Genomic DNA, 15,740 nt, shown 5'->3' on the forward strand with positions numbered 1-15,740 from the left:
CCTTTTTTTTGGTCATATTTCCTGTTCCTGTTCTGTGTTCCACGGACGACACTCAGCGGTTCCTGAACCTGCGTCTCCAGAACACCTCCACCGCAGCAACAGCCGCTCCTTCTTCCTCTGACTTTCAGGTAACACCTCTTGATTGACATTAGTTCTCCCTGAAACAGTGACTTTTTACCCAGAGTCACCCTGACTAACTCTCCTACTGTGTAAGGAAACATTTACCTTTTCAAAAAATTTAAATTTTTTTTTTAGTTTTGTTGAGTTGAAATGCAACCAAAACCTGAGACATTTGTACCAACGTTCCTCTGCCCCCCCCCCACTATGACCCCTCCCGCTGTGACACCCAGACCTTTGTCCAGTGGACCAGACTCAGTGGAGTGGTTATAAAAATATGGATGTTTTTATTTGACTTCACAGATTTAGAATGAATTCATCATCAGGATGAAACACAGGCTACACACACACACCCACGCACACCCACGCACACGCATTCTAGTTTTCATTTTCCTGTCAGATACTTGATTAAGTAGATATTTTATTCTATACTCAACTCACGAAACAGTGACTGGTTTATAGTTTTTCATCTTTAAGAATCTACTGAAAACAGACAGAAGTCTAAGATCAAGTCCATCAGAGAGTGGCTTCTAAGAGAGCGTATTTACAGTCTACTGGAGAAGAAAGGACTGTGACACTGCTGCTGCCACGACAGACTAACCATCACTACGTTCAAACACAGTGTCCAGACGGAGGAGATCTCGTTGTTGTTCCGATTGTGCTTGGTGAACCGCAGAACCACGTCAGTCTCAGGGAGTGGGGTGGAGGCAGAGAGGCCGGTGGTTCCAGATTCTCTCTGAAGGTTTATTTTTACATATATAAAGTTGTTTCAGGCCTGGTTCTGGTCCTGGTTCTGGTTCTAGTTTGTGGTGGAGCCTGAAGAAGAACCTTTGTTGAACCACGCAGAGCCCTTTAAGATTCAGCAGAAAGCTCTATTGGATTGAAGCTTCAGTTTTTGTTTGATTGGCTTTGACGGCCAAAGTGGGCGGAGTTTGGATGGAGACCATCCGGACAGTGGAAGTGGTTTCTACAGCAGCTTGGTTTGAATTCTCTGGTATCCACCCTAACGACCTCCACCTTTCCTACTTGGACGAGTGGAAATGTTGGCGTGAACAGTGAAGGTGTGTCCGGTCTCTCACAGTCTGGATGTTCTGGGAGTTTTGACAAGATGGAATCTGACAACAACCACACAGAACCAACCAAGAAGAAGGTTCTCAGGAGGTCCGGCAGGAAGAAAAGAGGGGAGAAATAAAAAAAAATCAAAGTTCTGTGGGTGGAGTCGAAACATGGACACACCTAGTTTCAATTCTTTCTTGGACAGAATAATGGCAGTGACCTGTGGATGGAGGTCATGGAGACGTAGAACTGGTTAATAATGGCAGCTTAGTTCGGTTTATAAGTCTACACCTGCCCCCCCCCAGTCCTCTGACCCTCAATGTCCTCAGGCTGGAGGCCTAGCTTGGTTTGTTGACCCATTGTACAATCTCTAGTTTTCTGGTTTTTCACTGTCCTATGGTGCTGGTCCTGGAGGTCTCTGAACTTGATCCTTGCACTGGTCCTAATGTTACTGGTTCACTGGCAGATGGGTGGACCAGGTCTGGATTACACAGTCACCTCAGTCTTGCTGCCTGTACGGTAGTGCTGCTGCTGCTGGTGCTGATGCTGTGGAACGTAGTGGAGCTGCTCCACGGTGTGAGTCCGTCTGGAAGCAAATGCCTGCCTCTTAGTAACCGTGTGGTTCATGGCTAACGTGTTGGTGGTTCCTCCCGATCCCTGCGATGGTCCTCCTCCTCCTCCTCCTCCACCGCCGCCACCACCACCACCTCCGCTGCTGTTGTTGGACGCACTGGGATGTGAGTGCATCTTGGTCATCTTGTAGCGATCCATCACTGGGGTTGTGGGTATGAAGACATCCGTGTGTGAGATGGCCCTGGACATGGACTTGTCACTGCCCCGGAACCCTCCAGAGATGTTGCTGACCATTCCCCTTTTCAGTGACATCATTAGCTTGTCCGGGGACAGCAGAGGATCTTGAGACAGGAGGCGGTCGTGGGAGTACAGGTGCTCCTGAGAGTACAGACGCTCTTGAGAGTAGTGGCGGTCTTTGGGGTACAGGTGCTCCTGGGACAGGAGCCGGTCTTTGGAGTACATGCGATCCTTGGTGTACAGGCGCTCCTGGGAGGTGGTGTGGCGTTCCTGCGGTAGGAGGCGCTCCTGTGATCGGAGGCGTTCGGCCGACAGCAGCTGCTCGTCAGAGAGAATCCTGCCTCCGTACGGAGAAATGCCATTGGGGGACATGTTGTAATCCTGCTGGGGGGCGCTCTGAGGAGTTAGGACCCGGTCCTGGGACATGGCCCGCTGGACTCGACGAGGCCGCTGCCTCTGCTGAGGCTGCTGCTGGGAAGACTGGGACTGGGCCGGAGCCTGGGACATGGAGGACTGGGGGGGCTGGTTCTGGACCTGCTGAAGAACAACAAAAAAGAAACAACAACAATGAATTAGTTTTTTTTCTTGATCAGGTCCAGAACTGAGCTCAGGTCTTCATGAATAAAATCAAAGAGACGTACTAAGATTCCTACCTGGTCCTGACCGAGTTTGAGAACGTGCAGAGGGAGAGTTCCTCGTGCTGCCAGGTCAGGCAGGTGTCGTTTGCGACTGTAGTAGTCGTCCACCTCCTTATCAGCTTTAGAGGAGACAAAAAGACAGAAGAGAGACGTAAGAACCAGAACACAGGAACCGGAGGAGGAGAAGGACTGGAGAACATGGGTGCAGAGGAACATGCTGCCTGAGAACCGACTTTGTTTGACTTCTCTGAGGTGGGTGAGGAGAATAAACACCAGGAACTGAGACAGAAATGTCCAGGAGTGATCACACTGTGGGGACAAACTGTATCACAGGCGTTAGAATCAGAAGATGGTACCGATGCGAAGAGAAGCAGGCAGGAACTGGAACAACATAGTACTGCAGACAAACACAGCAAAGTCACATGACGTCCAATGAGTTTGATGTCCTACAGTGAAGATCAAGTGGACAGGCATGCTTCCAGAGACAGATCAGAGACAAGGACATGTTTACAGACAGACTTTCCATATCAGTGCAGAAGGACGTGGACAGCTGTAAGGGACAGGTCACGGATGAGGTCATTGTCCTGGAGATGAGGACTTCCAAAAATCAGACATTTGCAGAGGCGTAGAGAAGGTGAGGACAGAGAGGTAGAGAAGGCGAGGACAGAGGCGTAGAGAAGGTGAGGACAGAGAGGTAGAGAAGGCGAGGACAGAGCGGTAGAGGTGAGGACAGACGTATAGAAGGTAAGGACAGAGAGGTAGCGAAAGTGAGGACAGAGACGTATAGAAGGTGAGGACAGAGACGTATAGAAGGTGAGGACAGAGAGGTAGAGAAAGTGAGGACAGAGACGGTGCAGTGTTGTCTTCATGCTACACAGTCATGCAGAACCACTGGATGTCTGTTGTCCACACTGTTCTGGAGACCGTCACTAGGACATCTTCTGTCTATCTTTTAGCTAACTGTTAGCTTCTTTTCCCGCAACCTTTGGTTTGTTTTTAACGGAAACATTTTCACAAAAATAGTTTTTAATTTGTTGTTGCTTTGTGAATTTGACCGATTGTAAAAATGACTTCAGCCTTTATTGGTTTGAGTTTAAAGGAATATTTCTCCATTTTTTCAACTATTTCTAAGCCTGGCTCAAATAAATGTGATGTTCATCTCAAAACTTTTTAGTGACAGAAAAAAACATTCAGAATAAATTGGTTCCCTTCACTTGTAGGATCCTATTGTTGATGGTCTTTTAACTCTGGGCATCGTCAGAATCAAAGTGACTCTTCTATTATTACACAGGGAGAATCAATTATCCAGAGCACGGAGCTCAGCAGCAGCAGCTTTAAATTAAAAATTCTCAGGTGACTCCGCCGACTCTCCTCTTCTTCAATAACATCTACGCTTCGTCTTCACGCCACCTGTCCAGATTAAACTCTGCCAAAACGCAGCGCAGCAGTGGCCGCTCTCTGCTAAATGGATTCATTAGAGGAGATAATAAAAACAAGATGTTCTTTTCTGAGCGCCGATGTTCTTCAGGATGCAGTCAGTGGAGCTGCCGCCGCCTCATCAGTGTCAGAGAAGAAGTCCTGACACCTTCTCTGCTCGGCTACGTCAAAACACTTAGGACCCCCTTCTCTTTCATTGAACCTGACAAGGAAATCACGGCTACAATGTTCTCTATCCTGCCAGCACCAGGGCACCGTGGTCTACACCGCACTGAGGCAGCAGCAGCACCTCCTCCTCCTCCTCCTCCTCCTCAGCCTTTTGGCTGTTTCTGTTGTTTTGGCAGCAAAAGAAACATGATTTTTAGAAACAAAAGTTTGTGAGATTCAAAGACGCCTGCGGATGTTTTTCACGTTGACACATTTCTGAGCTGCTTTTATCACTAATGACTGTTTAACAAAGCCTTGAAAAAAACTGGTAGCATTTACAGATGGTCGGAACAGTTAACGGGAGGACATTCAGTCATGTTATAACCTGAGGAGGACTGTGGAACCAAAAATCGCAAAGTGAAAAATGTCACATTTGCTAAATAAGCGAAGCGTGTCCAAGATAAAAGTGAACTAAAAGAAAACGCCAAAAGTCTGAGGTAAAATATCCCAGATCAGCATCAACAGCTGAACAGGCTACAAGCTAAAACCAAAATGTTTATTTCAACAAACAACACAAAGAAGATTTAAGAAGGCGGATAAAAAAATGTCTCAATAACTTTAGTAACATTTAATTTGATTTCTGACTGATTTTTCTGACTGTGGTTGAACGTGTTTACTCTTATATTTATGTCCCTGTTGTGAACATTACTGGATCACCAAACCTCCTGTAGACTCTGGCAACTCTCTTGTTTTTGTTTTAACTCATTGACTAGGGTTAATAAGCTCAAAGAACAGGCAACCAGAGGGGCGGAGCTTGATTCTGATCCAAGATAATAACGGAGGTCTTTGGTTCAGTCCCCATCCTGATTCTGGAAATGCAGTAATTTTTCCACCATGCCAGGCACGGCTGAACTTTGACCTACTGAGTTTCTTGAGGGATGAGAAACGGCTGAGGTCAGCCTTGATGGCTGCCTCGTAGGAGGGCGGCAGGTGAGACAGACTCTGGAAGGAGCGGGAGAAGGACAGGTCGTAGGGTTCCGTCTGGGATGTCAGGATTCCACTAATCCGATTTTCCTTTTCTGGAGACACATATATACATGGACACAGACAGGAAACAGGGAGAAAAAGAAAGACCTTTGGGTTCTACTTCCTGTGCCAGAGCCGTCAGCCCCGCCCACTTCACCTGCTGTAGGCGGAGCTTCAGCAGAAAGTAATCAATAAGTGATCTTTGAATGGGTTTTCATGAATCAACAGAAACAGCGTTCATACTGAGGACAGACAGAAATATGGACACAGGACTCACCAAGGACAAACAGTATAGAGGATAGACCCAGGACAGAGGACATAAAAGATGAGAGATGGAGGACAGACAGTGGACAAACACAGTGCAGATGGAGGTCAATCAGGGGACAGTTCTTGATGTCATGAAACACATGTTTAACATGACGTGCCCCAACCTACGACGGGTTCCTGTCTGGAACTGTTTCTACAATAATTGGGAGGATGTTTCTGTTGAGATTGATGAAGTGGAACTTTCCCTTCTTTGGAACTGAACCGGTTCTTGTCTGGAGCCAAACCAGTCCAAACATTGTCTTTGAGAAGCTCCAGTCTGCAGCAGTGACATCATAAGACACAGAGGACACAGGACAGACCAGGGTGACCTGTTGGAGACATTAGTCTGGACTCATGCAGAATGAAGACAAGAGTGTGTCTACAAACATGGACAACTCTGTCCACGATGTCTTCAGTTTGATTCTTGTCTCCACCTTCCTTCTTCTGTCTTTTTCATTCTCTTCTCTTTTACTTTGTTCTGCTCTGCTTCAATGGGAAAAATAGAGATAAGAGAGTGAGGTGAGGCTGCAGGAGTGATGGCACAGGAGTGAGGATGAAGGAGTGATGGCACAGGAGTGAGGATGAAGGAGTGATGTCACGGGAGTAAGGCTGCAGGAGTGATGTCACAGGGGTGAGGATGAAGGGGTGATGTCACAGGAGTGAGGCTGCAGGAGTGATGTCACAGGAGGGAAGTCACAGGAGTGAGGATGAAGGAGTGATGGCACAGGAGTGAGGCTGCAGGAGTGATGTCACAGGGGTGAGGATGAAGGGGTGATGTCACAGGAGTAAGGCTGCAGGAGTGATGTCACAGGGGTGAGGATGAAGGGGTGATGTCACAGGAGTGAGGATGAAGGAGTGATGTCACGGGAGTAAGGCTGCAGGAGTGATGGCACAGGAGTGAGGATTAAGGAGTGATGTCACAGGAGTGAGGATGAAGGAGTGATGTCACAGGAGTGAGGCTGCAGGAGTGATGTCACAGGGGTGAGGATGAAGGGGTGATGTCACAGGAGTGAGGATGAAGGAGTGATGTCACGGGAGTAAGGCTGCAGGAGTGATGGCACAGGAGTAAGGCTGCAGGAGTGATGTCACAGGGGTGAGGATGAAGGGGTGATGTCACAGGAGTAAGGCTGCAGGAGTGAGACTGCAGGATTAAAGCCGCAGGAGAGAAGCCACAGGTGTAAAGCCTCGGGAGTGATGCTGCAGGAGTGAAGTCAAAGGAGTGTGGCTGAAGGAGTGAGGCCCCAAGAGTGAGCAGGCAGCAGTTTTCTTATCTGGACTGTGTTGCAACTGCACCAGATCTCTGATCTCAGACCAGTTACTCAGGGTCTCGGGGTGGTTCCTCTTTTTGTCCTGGAATAATCCTCCTCTAACTTTGTCCTTATGCTTCTTGTTAGAGTCCTTGAGTTTTTATTCAGTATTTGTTGTTGTTTCTCTTTGACATTAGGAGAGAAAACAAAGTGCAATCACTGATGTTGTTTTCAGTCAACACAAACAAACATGTTTTTTGTTAAAGCTGTTATTAAAGTAGTTGTGTACTCCAGGATGAGAACACACTCTACCGTACAGTGTTTCTTCTCTTTTCCTCATTACTTCCAGAATTCAGCTCATTACTTTTTGATTCTCCACCATCAGGACAACAATCTGAAATACCAGATTTAATTTGATCTCCACTCTGGGCTGAGTTTTCTGGGTCACCATTATTTGTGGTTGTAGCTGAGTCAGTCGGACACAGGAGGACAGTCTGTAACCCACAGTAACAGGAACGTCACGCGCTAAAGTTCTACATCGGTGTGATTGATTACTAAGGTCTGAGCAGAGAGATCACGTCATCGTAAGTCTATAAACCACCGATGGTCACGGTGACAGGAGGGAACCGTCAGTTGGTCCCAACGTCACCTTCTGAACTCTGGACTAATCAATCCACAGGTCAAAGGTCACACAAACAGAAAGCAATTGGGGTCAACGTAAACACAAACATGGGCCGATGGGTGAAAACAAAAACATTTATAAAAACGTAAATAAAATATGACTTACCGCGTCTCAATGATCTGTGAGCTACGCAAACAAACAACCAACCAAACAAACAAAATTAAACGTCAAAAACATGTCAGTGGAGAAGAAACAGAAAGAAAAATAAAAGAACTGCATCGAATATACACTCTAAACATAAGCATGTCCAGAAGGGGGCGCTGCAGTTGTGTTAGAGCACACCACCAGAGTGAAATGTATAAAATCAGTAAGAACTAATGTTTCAGACAGGAAGTCTTCAACTGGTTGGATGGTTGGTTGGTTGGTTGGTTGGTTGGTTGGTTGGATGATTCTGGCACATAGTTCGACTCCTGGGTTTGTTGGTTAAATTTCCTTTTGAGTAGTGGGTTGTTTTGGTTTCTTTTGGTTAGGTTAACACTTAGGACTAGTACTGGGTGTAGTACTGGTTAACCAGTGAGTGGTACTAGTTTACAGTTCTGTCCAAGGAAACCAGATTAAACTGAAACCACTTCTTTCATCTTTAGTTCTTTAGTCACTGTCCTGGACCTGGGTTCAACAGAAACTGGAGAACTATATTTCAAACGTTGGACTCAGGAAACTTAATTGCTCTTCAGGGACTGAGGTTGAGATTTTCAAAATCTACATCTTTATATTAATTCTTAGCAGAGTCAGAAGTGAATATTTATCTTAAGACCTTCCTTCCCCCTCTCCTCACCCTCTTCTTTCTCCTCCTCTCCTCTGCTCTTTTCTCCCCTCTTCACTCCTCCTTTCCTCCGCTTCCTTCTCCACTTATCGCCTCTCGTCTCCTCTCCTCCCCTCTCCTCCCCCCTACTCGAATGTTTCTAATGTTTCTAATTAAATAGAAGTGAATGAGGAGACTCTCCCGGAGGAGGGTCTTGAGGCTGATGTTGGTAACCTCCAGGCCAAGGTACCTTACCCTTGTGGCCTTTGACCTTTGACTGATGACTCACTTTAAATCAAAGTGGAGCGTTTGAGTTCCTAGTCTTGAGGACTCAAAACACCCTGACCCTGACCTGTGGTCTGGACCTGAGCTGGGCTCTTGACTCTCTGGTCTTACCATTCTTAGGGGTCGGAGCTGGACTCCCCAGAGCTCCGTGGTTGTAGCCGTGCTGGTAAGGTCCTGAAACGACAGAACCAGTGGAACACGTTAGAGGAGCATTCACATCATTACAGCTTTGAACTTTTCTCATCTGACAGGGTGGAGTGGGAGGAGTCAACTGTTGTCACGGTGACATCATCTAGTCATGCAACACAGTCTGACCCACTGATGAAGGAGAGAAGAAGAAGAGAATCAAAGAGGATGAGATCTGAGACGAACAGGTGAGAGAGAGTGAGTTTAAACGTCCTGACCATCGAGTGGATGATGGATGGATGATGGATGGATGGATGATGGATGGGTGGGTGGATGGGTGGGTGGAGTCAATGTTTCTCCAGCAGCTGTAACATCATCAAGCATCAGAACTGTTTTGTTGTGGTTGGTGATGGTGATCTGTCTGATTAAACAACTGGAAGTTTCCAAAGTCCTGGGCCTCGGTCCCATTCTGGAACTTTACCAGGATTTATTTGGTCCTGCAGTGGGTTTAAAGTTGGTGGCCCACAGCCCACAGCCCTACAGTACCAGCCAAGGCTAGAGGACACCTGGTCCAGTCTCAAACATGTCATACTGCAATATGTCCTAGATTTGGACAAAGTCACATGGACTGTGTGGCCAATCAGTGGTCAGATGGTAACAGGAACATTTAGTTGCGATCTGTTGTGAGAAGGACTTCTACCCCAGACCGTTCAGTCGTGGTGAGTCCAGTGTGGTTCTAGAAGACATTTGTAAACTTCTGCTTTCAAATGATTTGACATTTCTGCACAGTTCAAGGCGTTAGAACTCACTCTGTAGTGAAGGCTGGATGATTTGTTCTGGTCCTAACCTGTCAGAGCCTGTTCTGCTTGGACAGCAGCAGCAGCAGCAGCAGTCTTTGGACTCATTAGGAGCTTGGATAGCCACGCTCAACCATCACTCTTTCATCTGGAGACCAATTAACCATCTTGAAGCAAAGAGTGTGAGCAGCAGCAGCAGCAGCAGCAGCTCTGGCCTCTGAGAGCTTGGAGGTTTTTCCTTATCAGCTACGAACAGCCGGCAGAAACTCTGTCACTCTGCTCGAATGTTTGAGCTGACAGGGCAAAAAAAAAAGAGTCTGCAAACAGACTGTTAGCAGCAGAAAGTGTTTGTCAGTTTACAGTGAGGCAGAGGAGCCTCCTTCCTCATCCTTCACTCTGCTCCTCACAGCAGAAGGTCTGTCAGTCAACTTCATCATCTACTTAAAGGAGGCTGTAAAAAGAACTGCAAACCACAGTGGGAAATGAAGTCCTCAACATCAATGAATTTGGTCCAGACTGAACTTTGACCTCATCCAAACACAGAATGTTTCTTCTAGTCGTCAAACAAACCCAATGTTCTCGGAGCGGAGCTTTACCTAAATAAGCTCCAGAACAGACGAGATATCAGAGGCTGTTCACTGAGTTTCCAGAAGGTGATGATGTTGACCAACAAGAACGATAAAAGTTAGAAAAGGAAAATCTAAAACACCTTCTGCCCAGGACTCAGCAGTAGATGATGGACTGAAGGCGTGTCCCAGGGAGATTTCTGGTTTGACTGAATCAATTCCACAGCAGAAAGAAAGAGACGGTTGAATCACGTCAGTGATTGACAGCTCGTCAGATGGTCAGGTTCAACAGGCTGAATGTCTTACGGCCTGTTTCCCTCTCAGTGTACGCTGATGACGCAGGTGTGTGCACATCAGACGCTGTCAGTCAGAATGAGCAGCTGAAATCTACCGCGTGTAAACTTTGGGTGTGATCAGTGAGAGGCAGACGTCGGTCTCTTATCTTTAGACCAAACCTCGGTTATCGCTCGTCTTTAGCATCGTCTGCTGAGAAAACACTTCCCACCAGAGCCTCTTCATCCACAGCTAGAAGCAGTGAGTCAGTCATGTGACATTTAGCTGCTGGTACTTGTCTTCTTTTCACACTTTGAAACATCACGTCCATGCAGATCCCACACACAGGAGTCTAGAGACGAAGAAAGAGCTCACACTGAGCTAAATGCTAAATAGGGCCGACCTCCTGCCACAGATAAGTGTCAGTGTCTGCAGGATCGATGGTCGTCTCAGTGTTGGCAGTGATGACCACGACCTGGACAGCATCCCAGAATTGATTTTTTCTTTTTGATTATTCTTTATGAATTTTGTATTCTGTCCAACAGGCGTACGACCGGCGTCCTGGCAACAGCCCGGCTCCATATCTGTTCTCCTGCAGATGAAATAAATGGACCGCAGCCAAACCCTGGTCTGATGAGTGAATGAAAAACTGAGGAGTGGAAACTGTTCCTTTCCACTGAACAACTGCACAACCTCCTGAGGTAACACCTCCTGCTGGATGAAGGCCAACGCAACGGCAACTATGAAAGCAACAATAGTAATGACAACAACAACAACAAAAACAACAACCTCAACATCTGCATCACTGAAAACAACAACAACAACAACGAAAACAACTTCAACATCACTGAAACCAGCAACAATGCAAACAACAGCAACAACAACAGCGACTACAAAAGCAACAATAACAATGACACCAACAACAGTAACGACAACAGCAACAATGACACACAACAACATTAACAACATGGCAACACAGAATCATCAACACACACTCAACGATTGCCTGATAGTAGATAGATACCTGAAGAATCATCAACACACACTCAACGATTGTCTGATAGTTGCTCTGGTTTGCAAAGTGACCATAACTAAAATAATTGTATCACAGTACAGTAACAACAGTGTCAGTACAACCAGGAGACGACTGTTCACTTTCACTACATCAGCTAACAGACCAAAGAAGTACAAATATCAGAAAGTTTTCTCTTTGGGGCTACGTGTGTGCGTGTGTGTGTGTGTGCGTGCCTGTGTGTGTGTGAAAATGGAAGGAGCAGCAAATAAATCATGAAATCCTCGGAGCGTTTGACACGTAGATTCACTGAAGTTTCTGCTCGGCTGGAGAAACAAACGTGATCTGCAGAGAAATGAAGAATGAGCTGCAGATCTGGGTTCTGGCTCAGATAAGCCCAGCTGAACTGAGCCAAGGACTGTGGTCTGTGCACGAAAAACAAACCCCGAAACCCTGGCAGGAAAGAGTCTAGTCCAACGTGAGGGCATATGTAGATATGAGGTATGGACCGGCTCAGTCTGTTCTGCTGCTGCTGTGACCTGTGCTCTCAGGGTCAGCCCTAGAACCAGGGTAAAAGGTAACTTGGTAAAGGAACTCGATAAAACTACCAGAAAGAGTCCAAAATAAAAAAGAGAACTGTCTCAAAATGGACCTAAAAGTTGCACTTTAGAATAACTTTTTGACTGACTGCTGCCTTGTCCACTGCTGCACAGCTGCTCCTCACCTGTCTGTTAGTGTTAGCTTTTCCAATTCAATACTCTGGCAGCTAAGTTTGAGCAATCGGTAATAGAGCCGTTCACATATTTTTAGCTGCACAGTACTGCTGTGTTTAGCAGTGACAACAAAAGCTTTTCTGTTCTGTTCTACAGTGGATGGGTGACAGTTGTTATTCCCGGAGTGACTGGAACAAACTACAGTAGAGGTCCAGGAAACGTCAGCAGGTAAAAAATATTTTGTCTTTTTTTCCTTCACATTTGTTGTGACTTGAACTCTCAGATGTTTCATTTCCACTTAAATCCAGTCGTTCCATTTGTCAATCTGTCAGTGTATCGATCTAATATATAGATATAAAATTAGCTACTGTACATTTAACTTGTCAGGAACTTTGAAAAAGCCTACGTCCTGAGACCAAACATAAAGATCTGAGATCGTCCAATCCTCATTCAACTCATTATAAAAATACTAAATCAAAGACTAATAACCAAAAACCAATTAGTCCTGGACACACACGCTGACATTCCCGCTCCATTATGCTGGGATTGGGAGCAGAGCTGCGGATATTAGAACATTCCCACCTCTGCGTCCGTGTCTGCACTGACATCGCTGATTCCGCTCTTCATCTCATAAATCACAATCAAGCCCCCGAGACGTGTCAGACAGCGCCTCCTGTCTTTACAGATGGGCCATTAAAGCTGCAGGAGGACAGAGGTGGACTTTATGGACTTCATGAACTTCACCTCCAGTTCATTTAGAACAGTGATGGAGAGAGAAGCCCCCAGAGGAGCAGCCTGACCCTGGGTGTTAACAGGCAATAACAGAAGGAGAGCTTCATGGTGTTCAGGCTTCATCACTCACTGCAGAGTCCTGGAGGAGGAGGAGCAGGAGGAGACTATGGAGGGCTGACAGGTTAATAACCCGTTTTTTAAAACTTGAACTTTTTTCATTCTTTTTAATCACAGGATTTATTTTCTATTGAGAAACCGTCCCAGAGACAGGAACCAGCACTGAACCAGCATTGAGGTCTGGTTCTATAAAGAACCTTCTGGTCTCTCATGGTATCCTCACCATCATCATCATCATCATCATCATCACCATCACCTGTCGGCTCCACCTCCTCTGTGTCGCAGTGAAAAACAACACCGTTTTCCTGAACCGTTTGGCAGGTTAATCAGTGGCTGAAGCAGAGCTGTTCCAGCAGCTGATGGACAGTCTGACCGGCTCCTTGCGTGGTTTGTGTCCAGACTTTCTCTGATTGGACGAGGGTGGGGGGTCGGCGTGTCAGAGGTGAGCCAGGATAAGCACAGATTTTCTGATGTCTTCTCCGAATTAAAGAAGTAACATCATCAAAACTGCCCTCATCCGTGCCCTGAGGAAGTAGACCGCCCGTCCACAGGAGACACGCTGCCACGGCAGGAGACGTGAGTCCACACTTGTCCAAAAGGAGCTCAGACACAGGTCCAGACAGTCAGTGAGAAGACACGTTTCAGACACAAAAGGTCGGGGAAACGTTCTGACAGCAGAGGTTTGGACCTCACCTGACGGAGTTCTAAAAGAAACTGTTTGGTTTTGTTCCTGAGAACAAGAGGTGTCAAAGTGGACTTCATCAAAACCATGTGGGTTCTTGACCCTGATCCTAAAGGTCACAGTGTTAGCGTTAGCCTTTAAACACAGGTGAGCTAATGCTGGAGAAAGTTGAACAATGAATACATTAAAATAAACAAGGGAGGGTTGGAGGTTAGAGGAGACAGAGGAGGGGACACTGAGAGTCCATCGATGGACCAGTGTATCTCAGTATCATTGTGTTGTCTTTTTATCGCTGTATCTTGGCGTCACTGCGTCTTTGCGTCCCTGCGTCTTTGTGTCACTGCGTCTTTGTGCCTTTGCGTCACTGCGTCTTTGTGTCTTTGTGTCACTGCGTCTTTGTGCCTTTGCGTCACTGCGTCTTTGTCCGTTCTCCAACGTAGATGATTATTATTTCATATGTAGTAGTTTTTTTTTTCATCTCTCTTCTTCTCTAATGTCAAACCTCATTAACCTTTCATGTGCAGATTATCGATCAGCTGATCACCTGATAACCCGACTCTTATTGATTCTGGTCACCCTGACCTCAGGGGGCGGGGCCATCAGTGAGGTAAACAGTTGTCGTTCCCTGCTCTGTGACCTTCAGGGTTTTTTCCGTCTGATCATCTGCTGATAAATCCATTGGAGGTGTAATGTGACACCGTGGTATTGATAACCCAGGACTGTCTCTGACAGTGATGTCATACTCCCAGGGCGCGAGGTCAAGGATGGATGAAGAGGATCCATCTTTGTAGAAGGGAAGGATGTGTTGTTTGGTGTCACTGCTAGTGTTAGCTAAATGTTAGCCGTGTGTTACAACACCGAAGCCCAGCTAAGTGTTTACGTTGTTGTCTAAAAGTAGCTAAAGAACATGACCAGCACAAGTTAATGATATGACATCATGACATGTGATGTTAATGAAGGGCTAAAGTAAGCTAGCTAAAGTTAGCCAAAACCAAGAGACATCGGTACCAGGCACATTCCCATCACTTATCAGTTCCAGTTCCTGTTCCATTAATTCAGATGCAGAATGTGACCAAAGACTAGAGAACTGCAGAATCGGTGTTCCTGCTGTGGCAACAAAAACAGTTCCTGGGTGCACGTGTTCATGAGTAAACAGTACTGGAGCTTCAGTGTTACTGCACCCAGATATTCCTGTGAACTGAACTGAGTCAGTGACAGCAGCAGGAACCAGAACCGAACCACAGGCATCTAAACTGTTGGTACCAGGGTGGTTTTAAAGTTCTAACTGTGTGTGTGCTGATCTTTCACTGAAACCAAACGTCTTTCTCTGGGGTTAGAACAAAGATCAACAAAATGACAGGAGATCGGTTCCGTGTTCACCGAACCGAAAAAGCAAAGAACAAAACAACAAAAGAAAATGTGGAGTTTTCCTTTAAGAGTGTGTTTGGTTTACATGAACGTTTGTTTGAAAGGTTACATCAGTCAGTCACAGCCCTGAGCTTCATTCATACTAATGTGCTCTTCAGAGCTGAACTGGCTCCAGGGACTGGTACCGATGCTGCTGCTGCTGAACTGTCTGTTACATTAGAGCTTAATGCCTTTTTATGAGTTCTTCTCTGGTGTTTCTAATCATCATCATCAGACAGAGCGGCCTGATAAAGTGATTTCTGTGAACAGTACCAGTGCCTGTAGGCGTCACAGGGAGCCTGGGAACTGGAACCGATCATTAATTGCCTGCATAAAGATCAAACATCATTTTCGTTCAATGTAGGTTAAGATTCACATTGAACTGAAAAAAAAAACTGTTACTGTTCCTGCTGCTGCTACTAATCAGTACTGGGCACCAACATGGAGAGATGTGGCCCACATGGTACACTGGATGATGGCACTGCTTTTTGGTAGATGACTACTAAAAACAGGGCACGGCCCGACTGACCTGGACCAGCAGTACCTCGTGTGGTCCACATGTCCTTCCTATGTGGATTCACTCCAGTTCTGACAAATTCAGAGTGAGTCACATGACCAACTGCACAACTGAAATCTGAAACCTTAGTGGCCCATATCTGAGTCGGTTCCCAGAGTGTGTGAAATTCCAACTTCACTTCCTTGGTCTAACCGCGCCGCCGCGCCCCCCGCGGCGCCTGGGCGCGGCCGGGGGGGGGGGGGGGGGGGGGGGGGGGGGGGGGTTGCAGCAGGAGAGAGGGAGAGTTAATGAAGAATCTTCTCCGT

At 46.5% G+C, this 15,740-nt stretch overlaps 1 protein-coding gene across 6 annotated transcripts in view; it reads right to left on the reverse strand.

The window, feature by feature from the left end:
* Positions 1 to 377: 377 nt before the first annotated feature.
* Positions 378 to 15,740, reverse strand: part of shisa6 (shisa family member 6) — a 33,986-nt gene continuing 18,623 nt past the window's right edge. Inside the window, exons 5-9 of one of the 6 annotated variants that reach the window (XM_017034653.2) lie at positions 8,605 to 8,667; positions 7,572 to 7,592; positions 5,129 to 5,284; positions 2,637 to 2,740; positions 378 to 2,517 (exon numbers count right to left, since the gene is read on the reverse strand). In XM_017034653.2, the coding sequence (XP_016890142.1) occupies positions 1,660 to 2,517; positions 2,637 to 2,740; positions 5,129 to 5,284; positions 7,572 to 7,592; positions 8,605 to 8,667 (1,202 nt within the window). In that variant the 3' untranslated portion in view covers positions 378 to 1,659. Of the gene's footprint in view, positions 2,521 to 2,624; positions 2,741 to 5,128; positions 5,285 to 7,571; positions 7,593 to 8,604; positions 8,668 to 15,740 lie in introns of all 6 variants that reach the window. The other 5 variants (XM_008315215.3, XM_017034652.2, XM_008315214.3 and 2 more) reach the window with 5 other exon arrangements.

Source organism: Cynoglossus semilaevis, chromosome 8 (assembly GCF_000523025.1).
Source record: "Cynoglossus semilaevis isolate Cse_v1.0 chromosome 8, Cse_v1.0, whole genome shotgun sequence".
NCBI lineage: Eukaryota > Metazoa > Chordata > Actinopteri > Pleuronectiformes > Cynoglossidae > Cynoglossus > Cynoglossus semilaevis.